Raw genomic sequence first — 19,094 nt, 5'->3', positions numbered from 1 at the left:
CGTACAATAACATATTGATTAAAATTGTTTTTTGCTTTTTATTTAAGCAATACATATTTTTTTATTTGATTTAACTTCTTTGCTTGGCAGCCTTTCTTGCTTCCGCCACGTTTCTTGTTATTTGATTATTTAAGCTCGTTTGATCCTTACACAAAGAGAGTTTAATTGGCCATTTCCATATTGACTATTGCTTATATATGTATATCTATGTGTACCTATTTATTCAACGTTCTACATACGTTAACACTCTTCGTCAGCTGATGAAGTAATCCTCTTTAAATACATACCCACCAAAAAATTTCAGCTTTAATTGAATCTTTTGTAGGTGCCATTGAACATTCGGATAGCACAAATTTGGAGGAAAAGATTGCGTTAAATATGTCCAACAAGCATTTGAGATTGATTGCTGTTAGAGCTGGTGTTATAACTGGCATACTTCTAAAATTTGCTCGAAACAGTGGTTAAGTTGAAAAATAGTTCCCAACTTGTACTCAAGTGTGGTTCTCTAATTAGGCTCATATGAAAAATTCCAATTCAACAGTATTTTCACGAAAACAAAACTAACATGTATAATTATTATTTCTCACAATAAACCGCTGTTGGCGAACACTTTTTTGCAACTCTACCTTATACTTTGTTCAAACAGAAAAATAAATTGAAGCAATTTCGATTTAAATTGAGCGGTGTTCGTACAACTCAATTTAGCTTACACAATAATAATTTGATAACTGATAGGCTCATCTCTACAGCAACAGCATACCTTTGTTCAGACTGTCAAAATGTGGGTGTTGGTATTATGCGAATGGAATGGAATGAAAACATAAAACTTCGAAATTTTTGTGTGTTGTAAGAAAATGTGTTCAATGTTTTGGTTTGATTTTGAGTTTGCAATCCCTGCTCCAGTGAAATGAAAAAAATAAAATCAACTGATGAGACGAGCAAACCACGTAATTGAGCCATGCGTAACTGACGTTTAAATCTACTCAGCAAACACACTTTACATGGTTGCATTTGCAGTTCGAAACAATATATTACGCATTTTTTTTTTAAATTGGCAATTTATTATTACAATTTATTATATGTTAAATTGCATAATAAATAACCCAAATGGTATAAATTGCCAATTTGATGTGTGTTTGTACATAATATTAAATCAATATCCAATAAACTGGAGAAATATGCTGTAAACTCATTTGAGAGCTATTATCTACATAATAAAAAAATAATGTTGCCATACAAAAAAGGCGACCTGACTGAAAAACTGCTCTGTAGTTTAACTGGAGTTCGAATTATAAGTCGAGTTTAAGAAAACTTAGTTTAAGCTTAGCTTAATCAACTATTGAAAAAGCTGGTCTTAAACTGAAATTCAAACTCGGAGACTTCCGATTGATTTTTGTTATTGTACTTTTTTTTTTTTATTTAAAGAGCGAGCCATTTAACGTTTCTTTGGTCACGATATGGAGGAATGTGGACGTTAGCGTATTGTAGGCGTATGCTCAGCCTTTACTATGTAGTGTTATGCAGTATGGGGGAATACAGAATGTAACCGTAGGGTGTAGCGTAGCTAATGCGGGAACAATATACGTAGTAAAGTTGATATGAGCGAAGTTAGACGAAGACAGAGAGCAAAAAAAAAAAAAATTTACATAATAAAAATGTAGATAATGATGTGTTGATAATGACGATGCTTCTGGTTACTGCAACGTTGACGAATCCAAGGCTAGCTAAGATAACGAAAGGAAAAAGAAAAGGAGAAAAGAGGAGAGAAAAGGAAAGATTAGTAAGCAAAGCCGAAGCCAAAACCTGAAAAAGTGTTGTCAAATTGTTATTAAAGTGTCAAAGGTTCGTTTTTAGGGAGTTATCGGTTTGCTCATGGTGTTTTATCGATGAGGTATATAACAGTTATCAATTTGTCCATCGAGATGTAACAAATCTGCCGCCGATAGCAAAGGTTATCAACTAATAACTACCTTGATATCGGTTGCGGTAGCGTGTTCCGCCTACCACACCGAAGATCTGGGTTCAAGTCCCGGCAAAAAAGCATCAAAAAATTATATTAAAGTCTTTTCAAGCCGGGTCGCCCCTCACACTGATTTGGCAAACACTCCGAGTGTATTTCTGCTACTAAAAGATTCTCAATGAAAACAAATCTGCCTTGCAGATGCATTTCCAGTCGTACGTAATACGTAAAACATGTAGGTCCCGCCCTGCTAGGCTGTAGGAAAAATTGATAAGAGCATAATGGAAATTAGTAGAGAAGCTCGGCCTTGATTGTTTTTTGTTTTTAGTATGAGCCGTTATCCTAAAGCTATCGATAAATCAAAATATTATAGATAAGTTATGGATTTGTTAGCAATAAGGTATAGAAATGCAGTCTTTATCGAAAAATTGTCGACTAATAATCGTTAAGTTATCCAACAGCTATCAATTTGATATCGAAAAGATATTGATTTTTTATCGGAGTGTCACCAGTTTACATCAGCATGCTACCTACTATCACTATAAAATCGATAACATATCTGAACCAAGCCAATTACAAACCGATAACCTGACGATAAATTCGTTGCCAATATTACGTCGATAATTAAATACTCGTAACACGTTATCGGTATCGGTTGTAATAAATAAGCTCTTTTCAAAAAAACGAAATTTTTTGTTGATTATGATGATTTTAAATGTTAAGCTATCGACAGCTTTTCCCATACACATTTTTTATAAAAAAAAATAAAAGAAATGTGTGTGATTTTCACTGAATTGGGTATCTCAGTAATTTCTACTTGCATACGAACATACGTTCATGTGTATAGCGCTCAACGTCTTTTCGTGTACGCCTTTGTACTCAATAGAATTGAATAGAATTTAATTTGAAAAGTGCTTCTTTCCAGAAAAAAAAACATACACATAAGCTCAAGTTATTAAATATTTTTTATCCTCTTAACTGTGCCTACTCGTTGTTTTGTTGATAACAAAAATCATATAAAATTTTGTTCTTGTTATATTAAGTTGTATGTGCAAACCATCGGATTTCTTTAAATATACAAAAGCCTGGTTGTATTTTGATGTCTATTGGCTTTACTTTCTTTTGTCTGTTACATGGGCAATTTCATCGGATCAAACATTTATAGCTGTAGGGCAAAGCGCCTAAAAATATGCAAAGACGCTCAGTAATATTTTATTATTCCAATCACTCATCGATTGAACTCATGGACACGTAGAGAGTACATAATGTGCATGGGTATTTAAGTACTTACATATAAGCATACAATGATTCTCACATGTACATATGTTGTTACGTAAGTAAATACAGTTTTTACCTAATTTATAAAGCTTTCTTTACTGATACTTTTATGAGCTTACTTCAAAAAGTACTACGCATCGGTAAAAACTACACACTTTGTACTAAAGTTCAACACAAAACAAGTAAAGGTGCCTGAGTTCGGGTGTAACCGAAAATTATATACTCAGCGTGAGCTTCAATTGTACATTTCATTTCAGATAAATTACTTTTCTACATAACACGTGGCACCGCCCGTTTAAAAAAATTCTCCCCATTTCCTCTTACAATAAAACTTGATAAGTGAAATATCATTGGTTCAAAACAATTTTTTGCAAAGATATAACTTATTTTATTCGTCCACGACCATTTTAAAAATCTTTTATATAAAAGTGCGCGTTGTCCTTAACAGATTTCGTTAATTTTTCTTCAAAGCATTCCTTATTCTCTGCCGAATTTTGTTACGATAAGTTTAACGGTTTTTGATTTATGATTAATATTATCTTTAACATTTATTTTATCAGAAGTGGGCGGTGCTACGCCCATTTTAAAGATTTTTTCAATTTTTATCAAGAGTCTCAATATCAGCCCACATGTCAAATTTCAACATTCTAGGTGTAATATTTACTAAATTATCAGGTTTTTGTGTTTTCCAAAATTTTACATATATAAAAAGTGGGGTGGTTATCATCCGATATCGCTCATTTTCAACACCAATATATTCTGGGTCCAGATAAGCTAGTGTACCAAATTTGGTGAAGATATCTCAATATTTACTCAAGTTGTCGTGTTAACGGACGGACGGACGGACTAATCAAATTTTTTTTCGATACTGATGATTTTGATATATGGAAGTCTATATCTATCTCGATTCTTTTATACCTGTACAACCAACCGTTATCCAATCAAAGGTAATATAATCTGTGTGCAAAGCACGCTGAGTATAAAAAAAAAACAGTTTTATTTAAACCTCAAAAAGGAAAAAGTTCAATTGTTCATTTTCATTTATATGCAAAAACAGCGCCTAAAACTATGTCATGATAATTTAAAACAACGGTAGTATCGGCAAAGAGGATAAATATAATAAGAGCCACCAGTCTGCTACGAGTGGCGAGTAACTCGCTAGAAATTAAAAAAATGTATACCTAATGTTTACTATGAGGGGCATTTTTAATTGTCTCGCATTTATCCATGTCGTGTAGACACCTTATGCAAGTGTGATTTTTGGAAAGAGAATTAATTAGTTAATTAAATACAGTCGGAAAAATAAACACAAATACCCCACAAAAATGTATAAAGACACTTATGCGTATCTCGCCCAAAAAAACCTGCGATTACCCTAACCAAAACATTGTGCAAAGTAACGAGTGACGTCTCTTATTATATATATCCTCTTTGGTATCGGAAATATGTGTTTTATTTTCTTAGTTCGAAAACTTATTAAGAAGTAGCAGTCTTGTTATACTCAGCGTGCTTTGCACACAGAGTATATTAACTTTGATTGGATAACGGTTGGTTGTAAAGGTATAAAAGAATCGAGATAGGTATTGACTTCCATATATCAAAATCATCAGTATCGAAAAAAAATTTGATTAGTCCATCCGTCCGTCCGTTAACACGACAACTTGAGTAAATATTGAGATATCTTCACCAAATTTTGTACACCAGCTTACCTGGACCCAGAATAGATTGGTGTTGAAAATGAGCGATATCGGATGATAACCACCCCACTTTTTATATATGTAAAATTTTGGAAAACACAAAAAACCTGATAATTTAGTAAATAATACACCTAGAATGTTGAAATTTGACATGTGGGCTGATATTGAGACTTTTGATAAAATTTTAAAAAAAATTTTTTAAATGGGCGTGGTACCGCCCACTTGTGATAAAATCAATTTTACAAATATTATTAATCATAAATCAAAAATCGTTAAACCTATCGTAACAAGATTCGGCAGATAGGTTGCCTTTGCTATAAGGGATGCTTTGAAGAAAAATTAACGAAACCGGTTAAGGACCACGCCTACTTTTATAAAAAAGATTTATAAAAGAGTCACGGACGAATAAAATAAGCTATATCTTTGCAAAAAAGAGATTTGTGTCAATAGAACTTTACTTTCTAAATTTAATTATAGCATTAAATTGGAAAACACTAAAATTTTTGAAAATGGGTGTGGCACCGCCCCTTTTATGACTAAACAATTTTCTATGTTTCGGGAGCCATAACTCGAAGAAAAATTAACGGATCGTAATAAAATTGGGTACACAAATTTTCCTTATAGGAGAAAATATTTCTACTAAAAATGGACGGGATCGGTTAAGGACCACGGCAACTTAGATATGGAACGAGTTTAAAAGGGTCGTAGACTAGAATAATAAGCTATAACTAAGCAAAAAATAGTTTTGAATCAATGATATATCACTTATCAAGTTTTATTGTAAGATTAAATTGGGAGACATTTTTTTAAACGGGCGGTGCCACGTGTTATGTAGAAAAGTAATTTAGCTGAAATAAAATGCACAATTGAAGCTCACGCTGAGTATACAATGTTCGGTTACACCCGAACTTAGACACCTTTACTTGTTTTATAATGAAACTGCTTGCATGAGCTCTTGATTCGTGCGCATTTTTGCTTACCCTTTTCTTCGTCTCTTTAGCGTTATAATGGCGATGGGAGTTGCTCCGTTTATAATACATATATATGGCTGGTTCTGATACTGTGCGGTAAGCGGAGGCTACTTTCAAAGCTGTTGTTCGCTGTGTAAAATTTAGAAGATTATTGCAGTTCCTCGTCTTAAGTATGCTTGCCCGCTGTTCAGAGCCATAAAGTAGCGTGGATGTCAATATCTCTCTCTCTGTTTTGCCTTCACTATCCTCCCTTCGTGAATAGGGGAGAATGCGTTTACTATGTAGCACAATACGGCTTTATCTAAATCCAAAGTCTGCAAATCTGTTTTAGTACTATTTTTTTAACTCAGGCCCGAAAAGTCCCTGCCGACAGCTTCTCAAAGCTCTACCCAGTACGAATTTTTGGTACACGCGAGAATAAGAACGATATAAAAACGGCGACTAAGAACGCTATTGACACTGTTTTTCACAGCACCTTTGATAAATAAGCACAGCTGTATTTTTTTTTTTTTTAGTTTTACGTCTCTGACTACTGCTTGATATAAATTTGCCCAGTCGAGGTACCAGAGATATACATATTATACGTAGATGTAAACTCATATGAACATATTCGGAATAGGCAAGACTTTGACCATAATATGCCTGCTACAGTCGCTCCAAAGTTTATGTAAGGAGTTTATTCCCAAATAAGAATATCCACATAAAATATTAAACTGTTGAGACCATTAAATAGAAAGCATGATTTTTTTCTTGTCACTTCTAATCAAGAAAAAAATTTAAGTAGAGAAGTTTTCAAATTCTACGTTCCCATTTCGCATGAAAGTAACTGTAAGTATCACATACATATATATTTATTGACCTTGTCCCTTGGTGCCTCTTCAAAATCATCCACTTTTCTTTTCTTACCACGCCACTTTCATTCCACCACAACTTTGTTATTATTCTCTATTTGCAAATGCCTTTTTCATCTGAATTCAATGATTTTACGTTAATTTTCTACAAAAAGCAAAATTTCCAATGGGCGTGTCCCATTTAACCAGCATCACAATCATAGTAGAACAATGAGGTAAATATCAAATTGAAAACAATAGACAAAAATACTTACTACAAGTAAAGGGAATTGTTAAAATTCACTGAAAAGTTGCTGGTTCTCCAAATACGAACAAAAATTTTTAGTCACTTTACTTTTGCGCTTTGTTATCTTTGGCGCTTTATTCGTTTGCTTAAGGCTTATGGCTATTGAAAATGACTCAGCTCTGTGTGAGTGTTTGTTTGTGTGTATATCTATATGTTTGTGTATTTTTATATGAGCATTTGGTTGCCTTCTTTAGCCTTTTAACTTAATAGTCAAGTGCATTCTTATAATGTTTACAATGCCCTACAAACTCAACAACAACAAGACTCTGACCTTAAGGCGATAGCTATTGACTTTTATTGCAATGTACCATCTTACTTTTGAAGATCTTCCCCAATTTGAACAAAATACTATGGCATATACGTGGTCTTAGTTGCGTAAGAAGGGGTATGTGTTCTTTTATAATCCTTGACGTTTTGTATATCACTTGTTTAACTTATTATACTATATTTTATTGCATTTTTGGTTATCACTATTGTTGTCACTGAAAAGCTATAAAAGTTACAAAGGATTCAAAATCTGTTGACATGTTCGAGGATAGAATTCTTAGTGTTGTTAACAAGATGCGTTTTATTATATCGTCGGTTTGATTTGGGTTCAAAATTGACACGATTTTACGACCTTAAGTTATCAAAGGAAAGGAATCAAATTTATAGGAAATGTTTGCATTCTAGTTTTTACGCGTTAATTGTTTTAAATATCTCCTGCATTGTCATCATTCAGTAATAGACGCTTAACTTGCTAGGCTTTTCAACAACCAATTGGAATCGTGAAAGGGTTTCAAGTGATCCTGCACTCAATAACGCCCTGTCTTTTAAACTTCTATCATGGGGCCTGGGAATATCTTTTGAGTCTGAGCGTCTTTAATAAATTGCAATTTTACTATACTGGAAATGAAAACGGGAATAGGAATGAGAGTAGTATGGGAGTTTTAGTGGGAATGGGAGTGGGTATACGATTGGGAGTGGAAGCAGGAATGACAGTGATAATGGAAGTGAGTTCGGAAGCGATAGATAGGGAGCAAGAAGAGAACAGGAATAGACAGGATAAATGGAAAACAAAGCAGAAGAGGACTAGAATGGTAAGTGATAAGATAGGGAGAAAAGACCAATTTTCAAATGTAGGCAATCTATTCCTTGAAGACGGATTGTACCCCTTTTATGTATATGATACATATATTATGATGTCTTAGTTGTCAGAGTTCTGATTGTGTAACGTACAATAAAATAATTCAAAAAATATTTCTTTTTTCTTACCGAATATAAATCCCATCATATGGCACCCGAGTGTCATACGAACGTTTTTATTTGAACTTCGAAATTTCTAGGTTGTCTTATCTTGCTAAATTGGGCCACATAACATCTAATATATATTATAAATGGGGAAGTTTGGATGTTAAGATGTTTGGATGTTTGGATGTTTAGATGTTTGGATGTTTGGATGTTTGGATGTTTGGATGTTTGGATGTTTGTCCAGACGTTTGTCTTTGTGACTCAATAACGCAAGAACGGCTGGACCGATTTGGATGAAATTTTGCACACATATAGCCAATAGTCTAGAAGGATCTACTAGCTATATATTTTTCACAAGGGGCGTGGTCCCCGCCCCCTAGGAACAGTTATAATTTAATTATTATATTTTTTCGTCTTTGCGACTGAATCACGCCAGAATGGCTACACGGATTTTGATAAAATTTGGGACACAGAGAGTAGTCTACTAGCGAAATTTTTTTCGAACATAGAAAGAGGGGTGGGGGTCCCACGACCCTTCGAGAAATTATTTTTCATAATTTTTACACATTATAACTTTACGTATACTGGCCTTATCACAGACTCAAGGGGTCAAATAAGTCGAGGGCTTACAAATTAAGCAGTGACACCCTCCGCCCGCCCCCCTTTATCCCCCCTCTGGTGTAAAATCCATAAATTGTTATAACTCAATCTAAATTTTCTCCTAAATCAATAGTTTTTGGTATCTGGTACATACAGAACGAGATCTAGACAATTTTGGAGGAACGATCAGTGGTCCTCTCCTCTACTCCCGCCATCCGCCCTCCATCAATTGTTTTTATTAGCACGCTTTTATTAGCTTTACCTGTATGTTTCTATCTAACTTTTTATTCGCTCCAATGCGCCTGCTGCCTTATTAACATGGTTTTATAATTAGCTTCACTTTATTTGTAATCCCGTAAGGGTCATATCGAGACCCTTCCGGGATCATTTCTGGATGGTTTTCGGGATCGGTCCGGGATTACGCCGGGGTAATTTCGGGACTTTTTCGGGACTATTTCGGGATCATTTTGGGACCCTTCCGGGATCATTTCTGTATAGTTTACGGGATCCGTCCGGGATCCCGTCGGGGTTATTTTGGAAAATTTTCGGGACTATTCCGGAATCATTTCGGGACTATTTCGCGATCATTTGGGGACCCTTCAGGCATCATTTCTGGATGGTTTTCGGGATCCGTGCGGAATCTCGTCGGGGTCATATGGGGACTTTTTCGGGATCATTTGAGGGCTCTTCCGGCATCATTTCTGGATGGTTTTCGGGATCCGTCCGGGATATCGTCGGGGTCATTTGGGGACTTTTTCGGGATCATTTGGGGGCTCTTCCGGCATCATTTCTGGATGGTTTTCGGGATCCGTCCGGGATCTCGTCGGGGTCATTTGGGGACTTTTTCGAGATCATTTTGGGGCTCATCCGGCATCATTTCTGGATGGTTTTCGGGATCCATCCGGGATCCCGTCGGGGTCATTTCGGGACTTTTTCGCGACTAATACGGGATCATTTGGGAACCCTTTCGGCATCATTTCTGGATGGTTTTCGGGATCCGTCCGGGATCCCGTCGGGGTCATTTCGGGACTTTTTCGCGAGTAATACGGGATCATTTGGGAACCCTTTCGGCATCATTTCTGGATGGTTTTCGGGATCCGTCCGGGATCCCATTAGGGTAATTTCGGGACTATTAGGGGATCATTTGGGAACCTTTCCGGCATCATTTCTGGATAATTTTCGGGATCCATCCGGGATGCCGACGAGGTCATTTCGGGACTATTTCGGGATCATTTGGGATACCTACCGGTATCATTTGTGGATAGTTTTTGGGATTCGTCCGGGATCCCGTCGTGGTCCTTTCGGGACTTTTTTTCGACTAATACGGGATCATTTGCGGACCCTTTCGGCATCATTTCTGGATAGTTGTCGGGATCCCGTCACGGTCATTTCAGGACTATTAGGGGATCATTTGAGGACCTTTCCGATATCATTTCTGTATTGTTTTCGGAATCCTTTCGGGATCCCGTCAGGGTCATTTTGGGACTTTTTTGGGGCTAATACGGGATCATTTGGGGTTCCTCTAGGGGTCGTTTCGTGACTTTTTCTGTTTTATTTCGGGATCATTTGGGGACCCTTCCGGCATAATTTCTTGATGGTTTGCCGGATCCATCAGGGTCATTTCGGGACCATTTTGGGATCATTTGGGGACCCTTCCGAGATCATTTCTGGATCCGTCCGGGATGCCGTAGGAGCCATTTCGGGATTTTTTGTTACTTTTCCGGGATAGTTTTTGGACCCTTCCGGGATCATTTCTGGATATGTGCGGGATCCCATCTGGGTCATTTCCGGACTATTTCGGGATCATTTTGGGATCCTTCCGGAATCATTTCTGTATGGTTTTCGCGATCCGTCGTTGATTCCCTCGGAGCCATTTCGGAACCTTTTCTGGAGTATGTCGGGGTCATTTGGGGACTTTTTCGGGATCATTTGGGGCTCTTCCGGCATCATTTCTGGAAGGTTTTCGGGATCCGTGCGGGATCTCGTCGGGGTCATTTGGGGACTTTTTCGGGATCATTTGGGGGCTCTTCCGGCATCATTTCTGGATGGTTTTCGATATCCGTCCGGGATATCGTCGGGGTCATTTGGGGACTTTTTCGGGATCATTTGGGGGCTCTTCCGGCATCATTTCTTGATGGTTTTCGGGATCCGTCCGGGATCCCATCAGGGTAATTTCGGGACTATTAGGTGATCATTTGTGGACCTTTCCGGCATCATTACTGGATAATTTTCGGTATCCGTCCGGGATGCCGACGAGGTCATTTCGGGATTATTTCGGGATCATTTGGGATACCTACCGGCATCATTTCTGGATGGTTTTTGGGATTCGTCCGGGATCCCGTCGGGGTCATTTCGGGACTTTTTCTCGACTAATACGGGATCATTTGCGGACCCTTTCGGCATAATTTCTAGATAGTTGTCGGGATCCGTTCGGGATCCCGTCACGGTCATTTCGGAACTATTAGGGGATCATTTGAGGACCTTTCCGGCATCATTTCTGGATAGTTTTTGGAATCCTTTCGGGATCCCGTCAGGGTCATTTCGGGGCTTTTTCGGGATCATTTAAGGATGGCTTTCAGGATTCGTCCGGGAACCCGTCAGGGTAATTTCTGGACTTTTCCGAGACTATTTCGGGATCATTTTGGGACCTTCCCAAGATCATTTCTGGATGGATTTCGGGATTTGTCCGGGATGCCCTCAGGGTCATTTTGGGACTATTAGGTGAGCATTTGAGGACCGTTCCGGCATCACTTCTGGATGGTTTTCGGTATCCGTTCAGATTCCCGTCGGAATAATTGCGGGACCTTTTCGGGATCATTGGGGTCCCTTCCAAAATCATTTCTGGATGGTTTTTGGGATTCGTCCGGCACCCCGTCGGGGTCATTTCGGGACTTTTTCTCGACTAATACGGGATCATTTGCGGGCCCTTTCGGTATCATTTCTGGATAGTTGTCGGGATCCATTCGGGATCCCGTCAGGGTCTTTTCGGAACTATTGGGAGATCATTTGAGGACCTTTCCGGCATCATTTCTGATTAGCTTTCGGGATCCTTTCCGGGTCCCATCAGGGTCATTTCGGGACTTTTTCGGCATCATTTAAGATTGGTTTTCAGGATTCGTCCGGTATCCGTCAGGGTAATTTCTGGACTTTTCCCAGACTATTTCGGGATAATTTTGGGACCCTCCCAAGATCATTTCTGGATGGATTTCGGGATCTGTCCGGGATGCCGTCAGGTTCATTTTGGGACTATTAGGTGATCATTTGAGGACCTTTTCGGCATCACTTCTGGATGGTTTTCGGTATCCGCTCAGGATCCCGTCGGAATTATTGCGGGACTTTTTCGGGATCATTTGGTGTCCCTTCCGGCAGCATTTCTGGCTGGTTTTTGGGATTCGTTCGGCATCCCGTCGGGTTCATTTCGGGACTTTTTCTCGACTAATACGGGATCATTTGCGGGCCCTTTCGGCATCATTTCTAGATAGTTGTCGGGATCCGTTCGGGATCCCGTCAGGGTCTTTTCGGAACTATTAGGTGATCATTTGAGGACATTTCCGGCATCATTTCTGGATAGTTTTCGGGATCCTTTCGGGGTCCAGTCAGGGTCATTTCGGGACTTTTTCGGGATCATTTAGAGATGGCTTTCAGGATTCGTCCGGGAACCCGTCAGGGTAATTTCTGAACTTTTCCGAGACTATTTCGGGATAATTTTGGGACCTTCCCAAAATCATTTCTGGATGGATTTTGGGATAAGTCCGGGATGCCGTCAGGGTCATTTTGGTATTAGGTGATCATTTGAGGACTTTTCCGGCATCACTTCTGGATGGTTATCGGTATCCGATCAGGATCCCCTCGGAATCATTGCGGGACTTTTTCGGGATCATTTGGGGTCCCTCCCAAGATCATTTCTTGATGGATTTCGGGATCTGTCCGGGATCCCGTCAGGGTCATTTGGGGGTGCGTTCGAGATCCCGTCAGGGTCATTTCGGGACTTCTTCGGGAATATATCGGGATCATTTCTGGATGGTTTATGGGATCCGTCCATTACCCCTTAAGGGTCATTTCGGGACTATTAGGTGATCATTTGAGGACCTTTCCGGCATCACTTCTGGATGATTTTCGGTATCCGTTCGGGATCCCGTCGGAATCAATGCGGGACTTTTACGGAATCATTTGGGATTCCTTCCGGCATCATTTCTGGATAGTTTTCGGGATTTGTCCGGGATCCCGTCGGGGTTATTTCGGGACCTTTTCGGGGCTAATACGGGATCATTTGGGGATCCTCTAGGGGTCGTTTCGTGACTTTTTCTGTATTATTTCGGGATCATTTTGGGACCCTTTCGGCATAATTTCTTGATGGTTTGCCGGATCCATCAGGGTCATTTCGGGACCATTTTGGGATCATTTGGGGACCCTTCCGAGATCATTTCTGGATCCGTCCGGGATGCCGTAGGAGCCATTTCGGGATTTTTTGTTACTTTTCCGGGATAGTTTTTGCACCCTTCCGGGATCATTTCTGGATCTGTGCGGGATCCCATCTGGGTCAATTCCGGACTATTTCGGGATTATTTTGGAATCCTTCCGGAATCATTTCTGTATGGTTTTCGCGATCCATCGTGGATCCCCTCGGAGCCATTTCGGAACTTTTTCTGGAGTTAGTCGGGATAATTTAGGGACCCTTCCTGGATATTTTCTGGATGGTTTCTGAGATCCGTCCGGGAGCCCGTCAGGGTAATTTCGGAACTTTTTCGGGACTATTTCGGGATCAATTTGGTACCCTTCAGGCATCATTTCTGTGTGGTTATCTGGATAAGTCTAGAATCGTGTCGTTGTCATTTCGGGTTTTTTTGGGACTACTTCGGGAACTTTTGGAAACACTTCCGGGGCGTTTCTGGATGGTTTTCGGGATCCGTCCGCGATAGCGTCGGGGTCATTTCGTGGCTTTTTCTGGATAATTTCGTTATCATTTTGGGATCCTATCAGGTTATCAGCTCATAAAGTTCTTTTTTTTACTCAATTACAAAAATAAAATGCATTAGACAGAAAAAAATTTTAAACAGATAACTTTATAAGCAGGCTAAGGTGAATAGCCCACATATTTCATTTTCTCCTTGCGGACGGCGCCGCGGGTAAAGGCTAGTAAAGAAATATTTTGTAAAAATTGCATGTCACGAATGTCTCAGTTTGTAAAATATCATGAAGCACGTATTCAAGATAGAATTTAAGCAAAATGAAGAGAAAAGTCTAAACTCATAGAGGCGACTTTATCCTTCAGTGTTAATTGATCCACCATCAAAAAAGGCGCCATTTGTAGGTATATCAATGGATTCGGCCTAATTATTTTACTTTAGTTATTTTTAATAAATAGGTTTCTCAAGCTTTCAAGCAGATTAGTGGTAACAAATAGTCAAATATATAAAAATATATTTATAGGATTTTTTATATAATTACTAGCAGAACCGGCACGACGTTGCTCTGCCCTTGTTTTGGTCTTTCTGCAGAAAAATATTTTACCGCTTACTCTCGTTTTCTGCCCCTTTTCTTTAACCGTTTATTCAACCCTCCCCTATGACTTTTGCTTTTTCTGTGTATCTTTCTCCTTTTCCGTCTTTTCCCTCAGTTCTTTTCTCTCTACATCCCTCTCCTTCTCCCTCCCCCGCTCCATCTATCCCTATCTCTATATCTTAATCTTACTCTTTCTCCTTCCCTCATTTTACTTCTCACCAATTCTTTTTACATCTCGCAGTTCCAAAAAATTGTGTCTAAAAAAAAATTAGGGGTATGAAAAAAAGTTGTTGGCCGATTCTCAGACCTACTCAATATTCTCGCAAAATTGCATGAGAATCGGCCGACATGAAAATTGTATATATTGTACCAACTTTTAATTATTGTTAAACCTACAAAAATTGTACTTATATGCTGTGTATATGAAGATCATAACTATTTTTGAATTTCATATCTTTTTCTTTGCAGTTCCAAGCAAACCATTGAATTTAACCGTTTTGAATGTAACATCGACTAGCATCACAATGTCATGGTATCCACCGAAAAACCAAAATGGCGCAATTGCCGGCTATCACGTCTTTCATATACATGAGAATCAAACAGGTGTAGAAATTATGAAAAACTCACGCAACTCACAGGATAGCATCATCATTTTTGAATTACCAAATTTAAGTGAGTAAAAACAATTTTCGTGCACCCACCTCCATAAAACTTACTTTCAGACAATTTTCAGAATTTGCAAAAGACACAATTCTGACATAACAAAATCATGACAAGACCGCATTCAAACTAAGCAAAATCGCAACCACTCTTAATACCAAAAAGACAAAATCTTTTAGAATGTTCTCTTAAAATAAAAATTCAACCAACGTTCAAAGAGCTCTTAGTTAATTAATATTTTTGTTCCCACTTCAGAATGTTAAAATTTTGCTCATAACATTGGAATAGCCTCTCGAGACGCCTTAAATCATGTCTCAATAAACTTTTGCTGACAATTACAGTTAATTGACTTTAACTTTCAATTCCTCTTACCCGCAATTCATCGAACTGATAAATATTTTATGAATTCCTAATGACAGCAAAATGCCTAGGACCAATACTAAAAGCAGGAGTTTGCAAAGAATTGAGGAAACCTCTAGCAACGCTAAGTTCCCACCGCCATTCATATGAACGATTGCCAGCCCGTACATGACAGTTTGTTTGTTTCCAATTATGCTGATTATAATTTTACACAGCGTTTTCACCATTCCATGAAAGAATGTTTTGGTTCATTAGAATTTGGTTAGAGATAAATAAGACGCTTTGCACAAATATTCTTTTTAACGAGGGATAATATTTTTAAACGAAACCATAACTAATTGTCTGTTGTAAAGAAGCCATCAGTGGCTAGATTGTTTTATATTGGACTCATCTACATACTGAACTGGGGCCTACAGTGGGACGTTTAGACAAACTTGCATTCATGCATTAAAAAGACCTATAACTTAGCCGTCAAAACAATTTACGATATGACGCTATTAAATTTGTTTTATTCTGGATCATGGAACAACTGTAATGTATGTAAGACGCGATAACCTCCGACGAGATTTTAGGCTGAGTTTCTCTTCCAATTTTCGTCGTCCTTCATTTTTTCCTACAAATTGGCGGGACGGCGCCTACTTGTTTTATACCGACTCCGAACGGCATCAGTCAGATGATGACCCGTAGTGCTTGCCAGGGGCGACCCTGCTAAGAAAAATTAACTTCTAATTGAAAAAACTTGTTTCTAAAGTTTTGATGTTGCTTTGCTCGGGACGTGAACCCAGGACATTCGGTGTGGTAGGCGGGGCGAGTCTTAGGTTTTACTCCCGGAAAAACATCGTTAGAGGGTATTTATGCTTTTCATCAAAAATTCATATGATTTTCAGATGCCGTTCGGAGTCGGCATAAAACGTCCCGTTCTGCCAACTCACTGGAAAATTAAAAATTTGCACTGCCCAAATTGGAAAAAAGTCTCGGCCTAAATTTCATCGGAGGTAAATTGCGCTTTGTGTGTATTTTTTTAAGGGGTGACACCAAATAGGAAACCTCTGTTTTAGCTTAAAACCTTTTAGGAATGTAACTGCAGTATATTCAGATAAGAGGTAAACAGTCGTATGTACATATAACTACATTTTGAGAAATGAGCAAAACAAATAAATTATTTACCTAAATGACGAATGGGTATACACATTCTCAAATGTAAAAGTTAAGCAACAGACAATATCTAAGTAACGATAGCTTGCAAGAAGGTCAAGAAAACCTAATACCTTAACTTATAAAGATATTAACTCTATTTGAGCAAGAAAGGGAGTTACGATTGCTTATCTCTTAGCTACAGATATAATCTGACTGTATTTTTAAGTAGAAAGGTATTCAGAGAACGTAAATCGTCTTTTATTGAAAATTTATTGTATCTGAACAGTCAGCTTAATATATGGACAAACATACACTCAAACAAAATTCTTAAACATTTCTGAAAGCAAACAAAACTGATTTGATTTTGCGCCGCGTACACGCTTTCATTTATCTGTACAAAATATTTTCTCAAAAACTAAGATATTTTTTTGCTTGGTTATAGGAACATTTTCTATCAAGTACTCTTGATTTAAAAAAAATTAAGGGCCTCATTATCTGTTACGAAACGAACGTTCGTTTTGCCTCAGAGACGAATTGCTGGTGTATTTGCACTATGTTAAATGATGGCTTTCGCCTGCCTGTTGGACATATAGTAAGAAACGTAAAGGCCGAACGAAAATGATAGAGGAAACCATTGCTAGACGAAATCGTTTGAAAGCGAATAGTTCGTCTGAACTTTCGTTGTTGTTGTAGCGATAAGGACACTCCCCGAAGGCATCTGAGTTCGACTTGTAGCTCTTCAAAGGTTCTATTTTACGTAGGATTTTGTTTATGTCAACGCTCCACCTTCTTCAGTACATAGTAAATAAGAGGGAAATTTAAATGATGAATGAGTCAATGTAAGAGAGTCGTGGTAGAAACTAGAACTTTACAGCGTAAGATGGTCAACTCATTTAAATATATCTAACATTCGTGTAACTACTTACAAAAGTATCTCGATTTTTCACTTCTTCATCATCTAGCGTTTGGAAAACTATGACATGAGCGTAGATACACATTTGCGTAGATACCAGCGCCTCCTCTATACAGACACCTGACTGTTCCGTTGTGGTTTGTGTGATTTTTCTCCAATTATCATTGTTGATGGGGGATTCATGAAATCTTTGGTTAATATATTTATATGCAAAAGTATTGGGAATAACTTTATGGGCTACCTATTTAACTGTAATTTTCGTTCTCTTCTCCATCAGATTTATAATTTTTGCCTTTAATTGAAAAACTCACATTTATCTCCATATTTTAGATATATGTTACTTAGTTTCTGTCTTTTAATACTTTTTCAAATCAATTACAAATGCAACAGAAAGGAAAACTTGCATACGCCTGAAATCCCAGTCACTCACCTTCGCGCTATCGGCTTTCCCTTCTCGTTGTCTTCACGGCATTTGCCTACTCGCATGCAGCTCAAAGACAACAAAATGGCGTCTTACAACACCAGCCACCATCAGGCTTCAGCAACCATTTTAATTTACTTGCATGCGAAAGAAAAATAAAATTAATTTGCAACTGACAAATTTGCATATCCTCCTACCGCTCCCTTTACATACACACGCATACAATTTTCAGTATGTTGTTGGCCGCTTGTCAAAGCATATTTGGAGTAAAAGTGATGTTACACATCCTTTCAGGGTTCTTACATGCAGACGCTAGTAATTAATTTGCCTTGTAAGAAGATGCAAAATAAATTAAAATAAAACTACATAAAAAGATCTTGCGAAAAAAGTCACTTTGCATAGACTATTCTTACTTGGTAAACGTATGAGATAAGAACGGTCCCCACATTAGAGTGTGCGAATGCGTGTAAGTTTTGCATGCTTACTGACTGACAAAAAAGTATGCTAGGGAATGCGAGAGAAGGCAGGAGAGACAAAAAAAAATCGAACGAAATTTACGCCAAAGTAGAGAAGCGGGAACATGAAGCAGAAACGAAAGAAAGGGAAATTAATTTTAGGATGCAGCCTCCTGTGAAGGTGGCGAAGTGCAGCTATTGTCAAAAGAAAATCTTTTATGCAGTTTTTATGTAATTAAACGCAAAAAAATAGATAAATACAAATGTATGCGAATATGTGTGTACATTAAGCGCGCTGTTAATCAGTTTAGAGTTTAAACTTTATTCAGCAAGAAGGACAAAACCATTGAATTGCTATACAAGGAAACTAAAAGGTTTAATTTCGTTACCAAAAAGTTTAATTTCGCTACAAAAAAATTCAAAAATTAAATTTTAGGCCCTTCTGGTTTTAAATCAAAACTAATAAGTTTTTCCTTGCTGCTTTTAATAATAATGAGATGATGATATGTAATTAGCATGGGTAATCTATATATAAAAAGAAGTGTACATTTTGATTGTCACTCCATAACTCGAGAACGGCTCGACAGATTGCCATGAAATTTTTAGGAAAGATACAGGAAGGAGAGGTGATGGTTAGGTGATTTTGAAATCCCAAATCGGTTTAGCCATATATATATAAAAATCAAATTCTGTGTGTGTGTGTTCGCTATGGAAACGTATATCCCACACATCAATCATCACCAAATTTTGGTTATGGATTCCTTCGATCAACG

At 38.0% G+C, this 19,094-nt stretch overlaps 1 protein-coding gene across 8 annotated transcripts in view; it reads left to right on the top strand.

The window, feature by feature from the left end:
• Positions 1–19,094, top strand: part of Ptp99A (Protein tyrosine phosphatase 99A) — a 272,777-nt gene that overhangs the window by 111,327 nt on the left and 142,356 nt on the right. For all 8 annotated transcript variants that reach the window (XM_067762743.1, XM_067762742.1, XM_067762737.1 and 5 more), the window contains exon 3: positions 14,844–15,047. In XM_067762743.1, coding sequence (XP_067618844.1) covers positions 14,844–15,047 — 204 coding nt within the window. The remainder of the gene's footprint in view (positions 1–14,843; positions 15,048–19,094) is intronic.

The sequence above is a fragment of the Eurosta solidaginis genome, chromosome 1, assembly GCF_040869045.1.
Source record: "Eurosta solidaginis isolate ZX-2024a chromosome 1, ASM4086904v1, whole genome shotgun sequence".
NCBI classification, from domain to species: Eukaryota; Metazoa; Arthropoda; class Insecta; order Diptera; family Tephritidae; genus Eurosta; species Eurosta solidaginis.
Note: the sequence above shows the minus strand (reverse complement) of the source record. Positions and strands in the feature narration are given on the sequence as shown.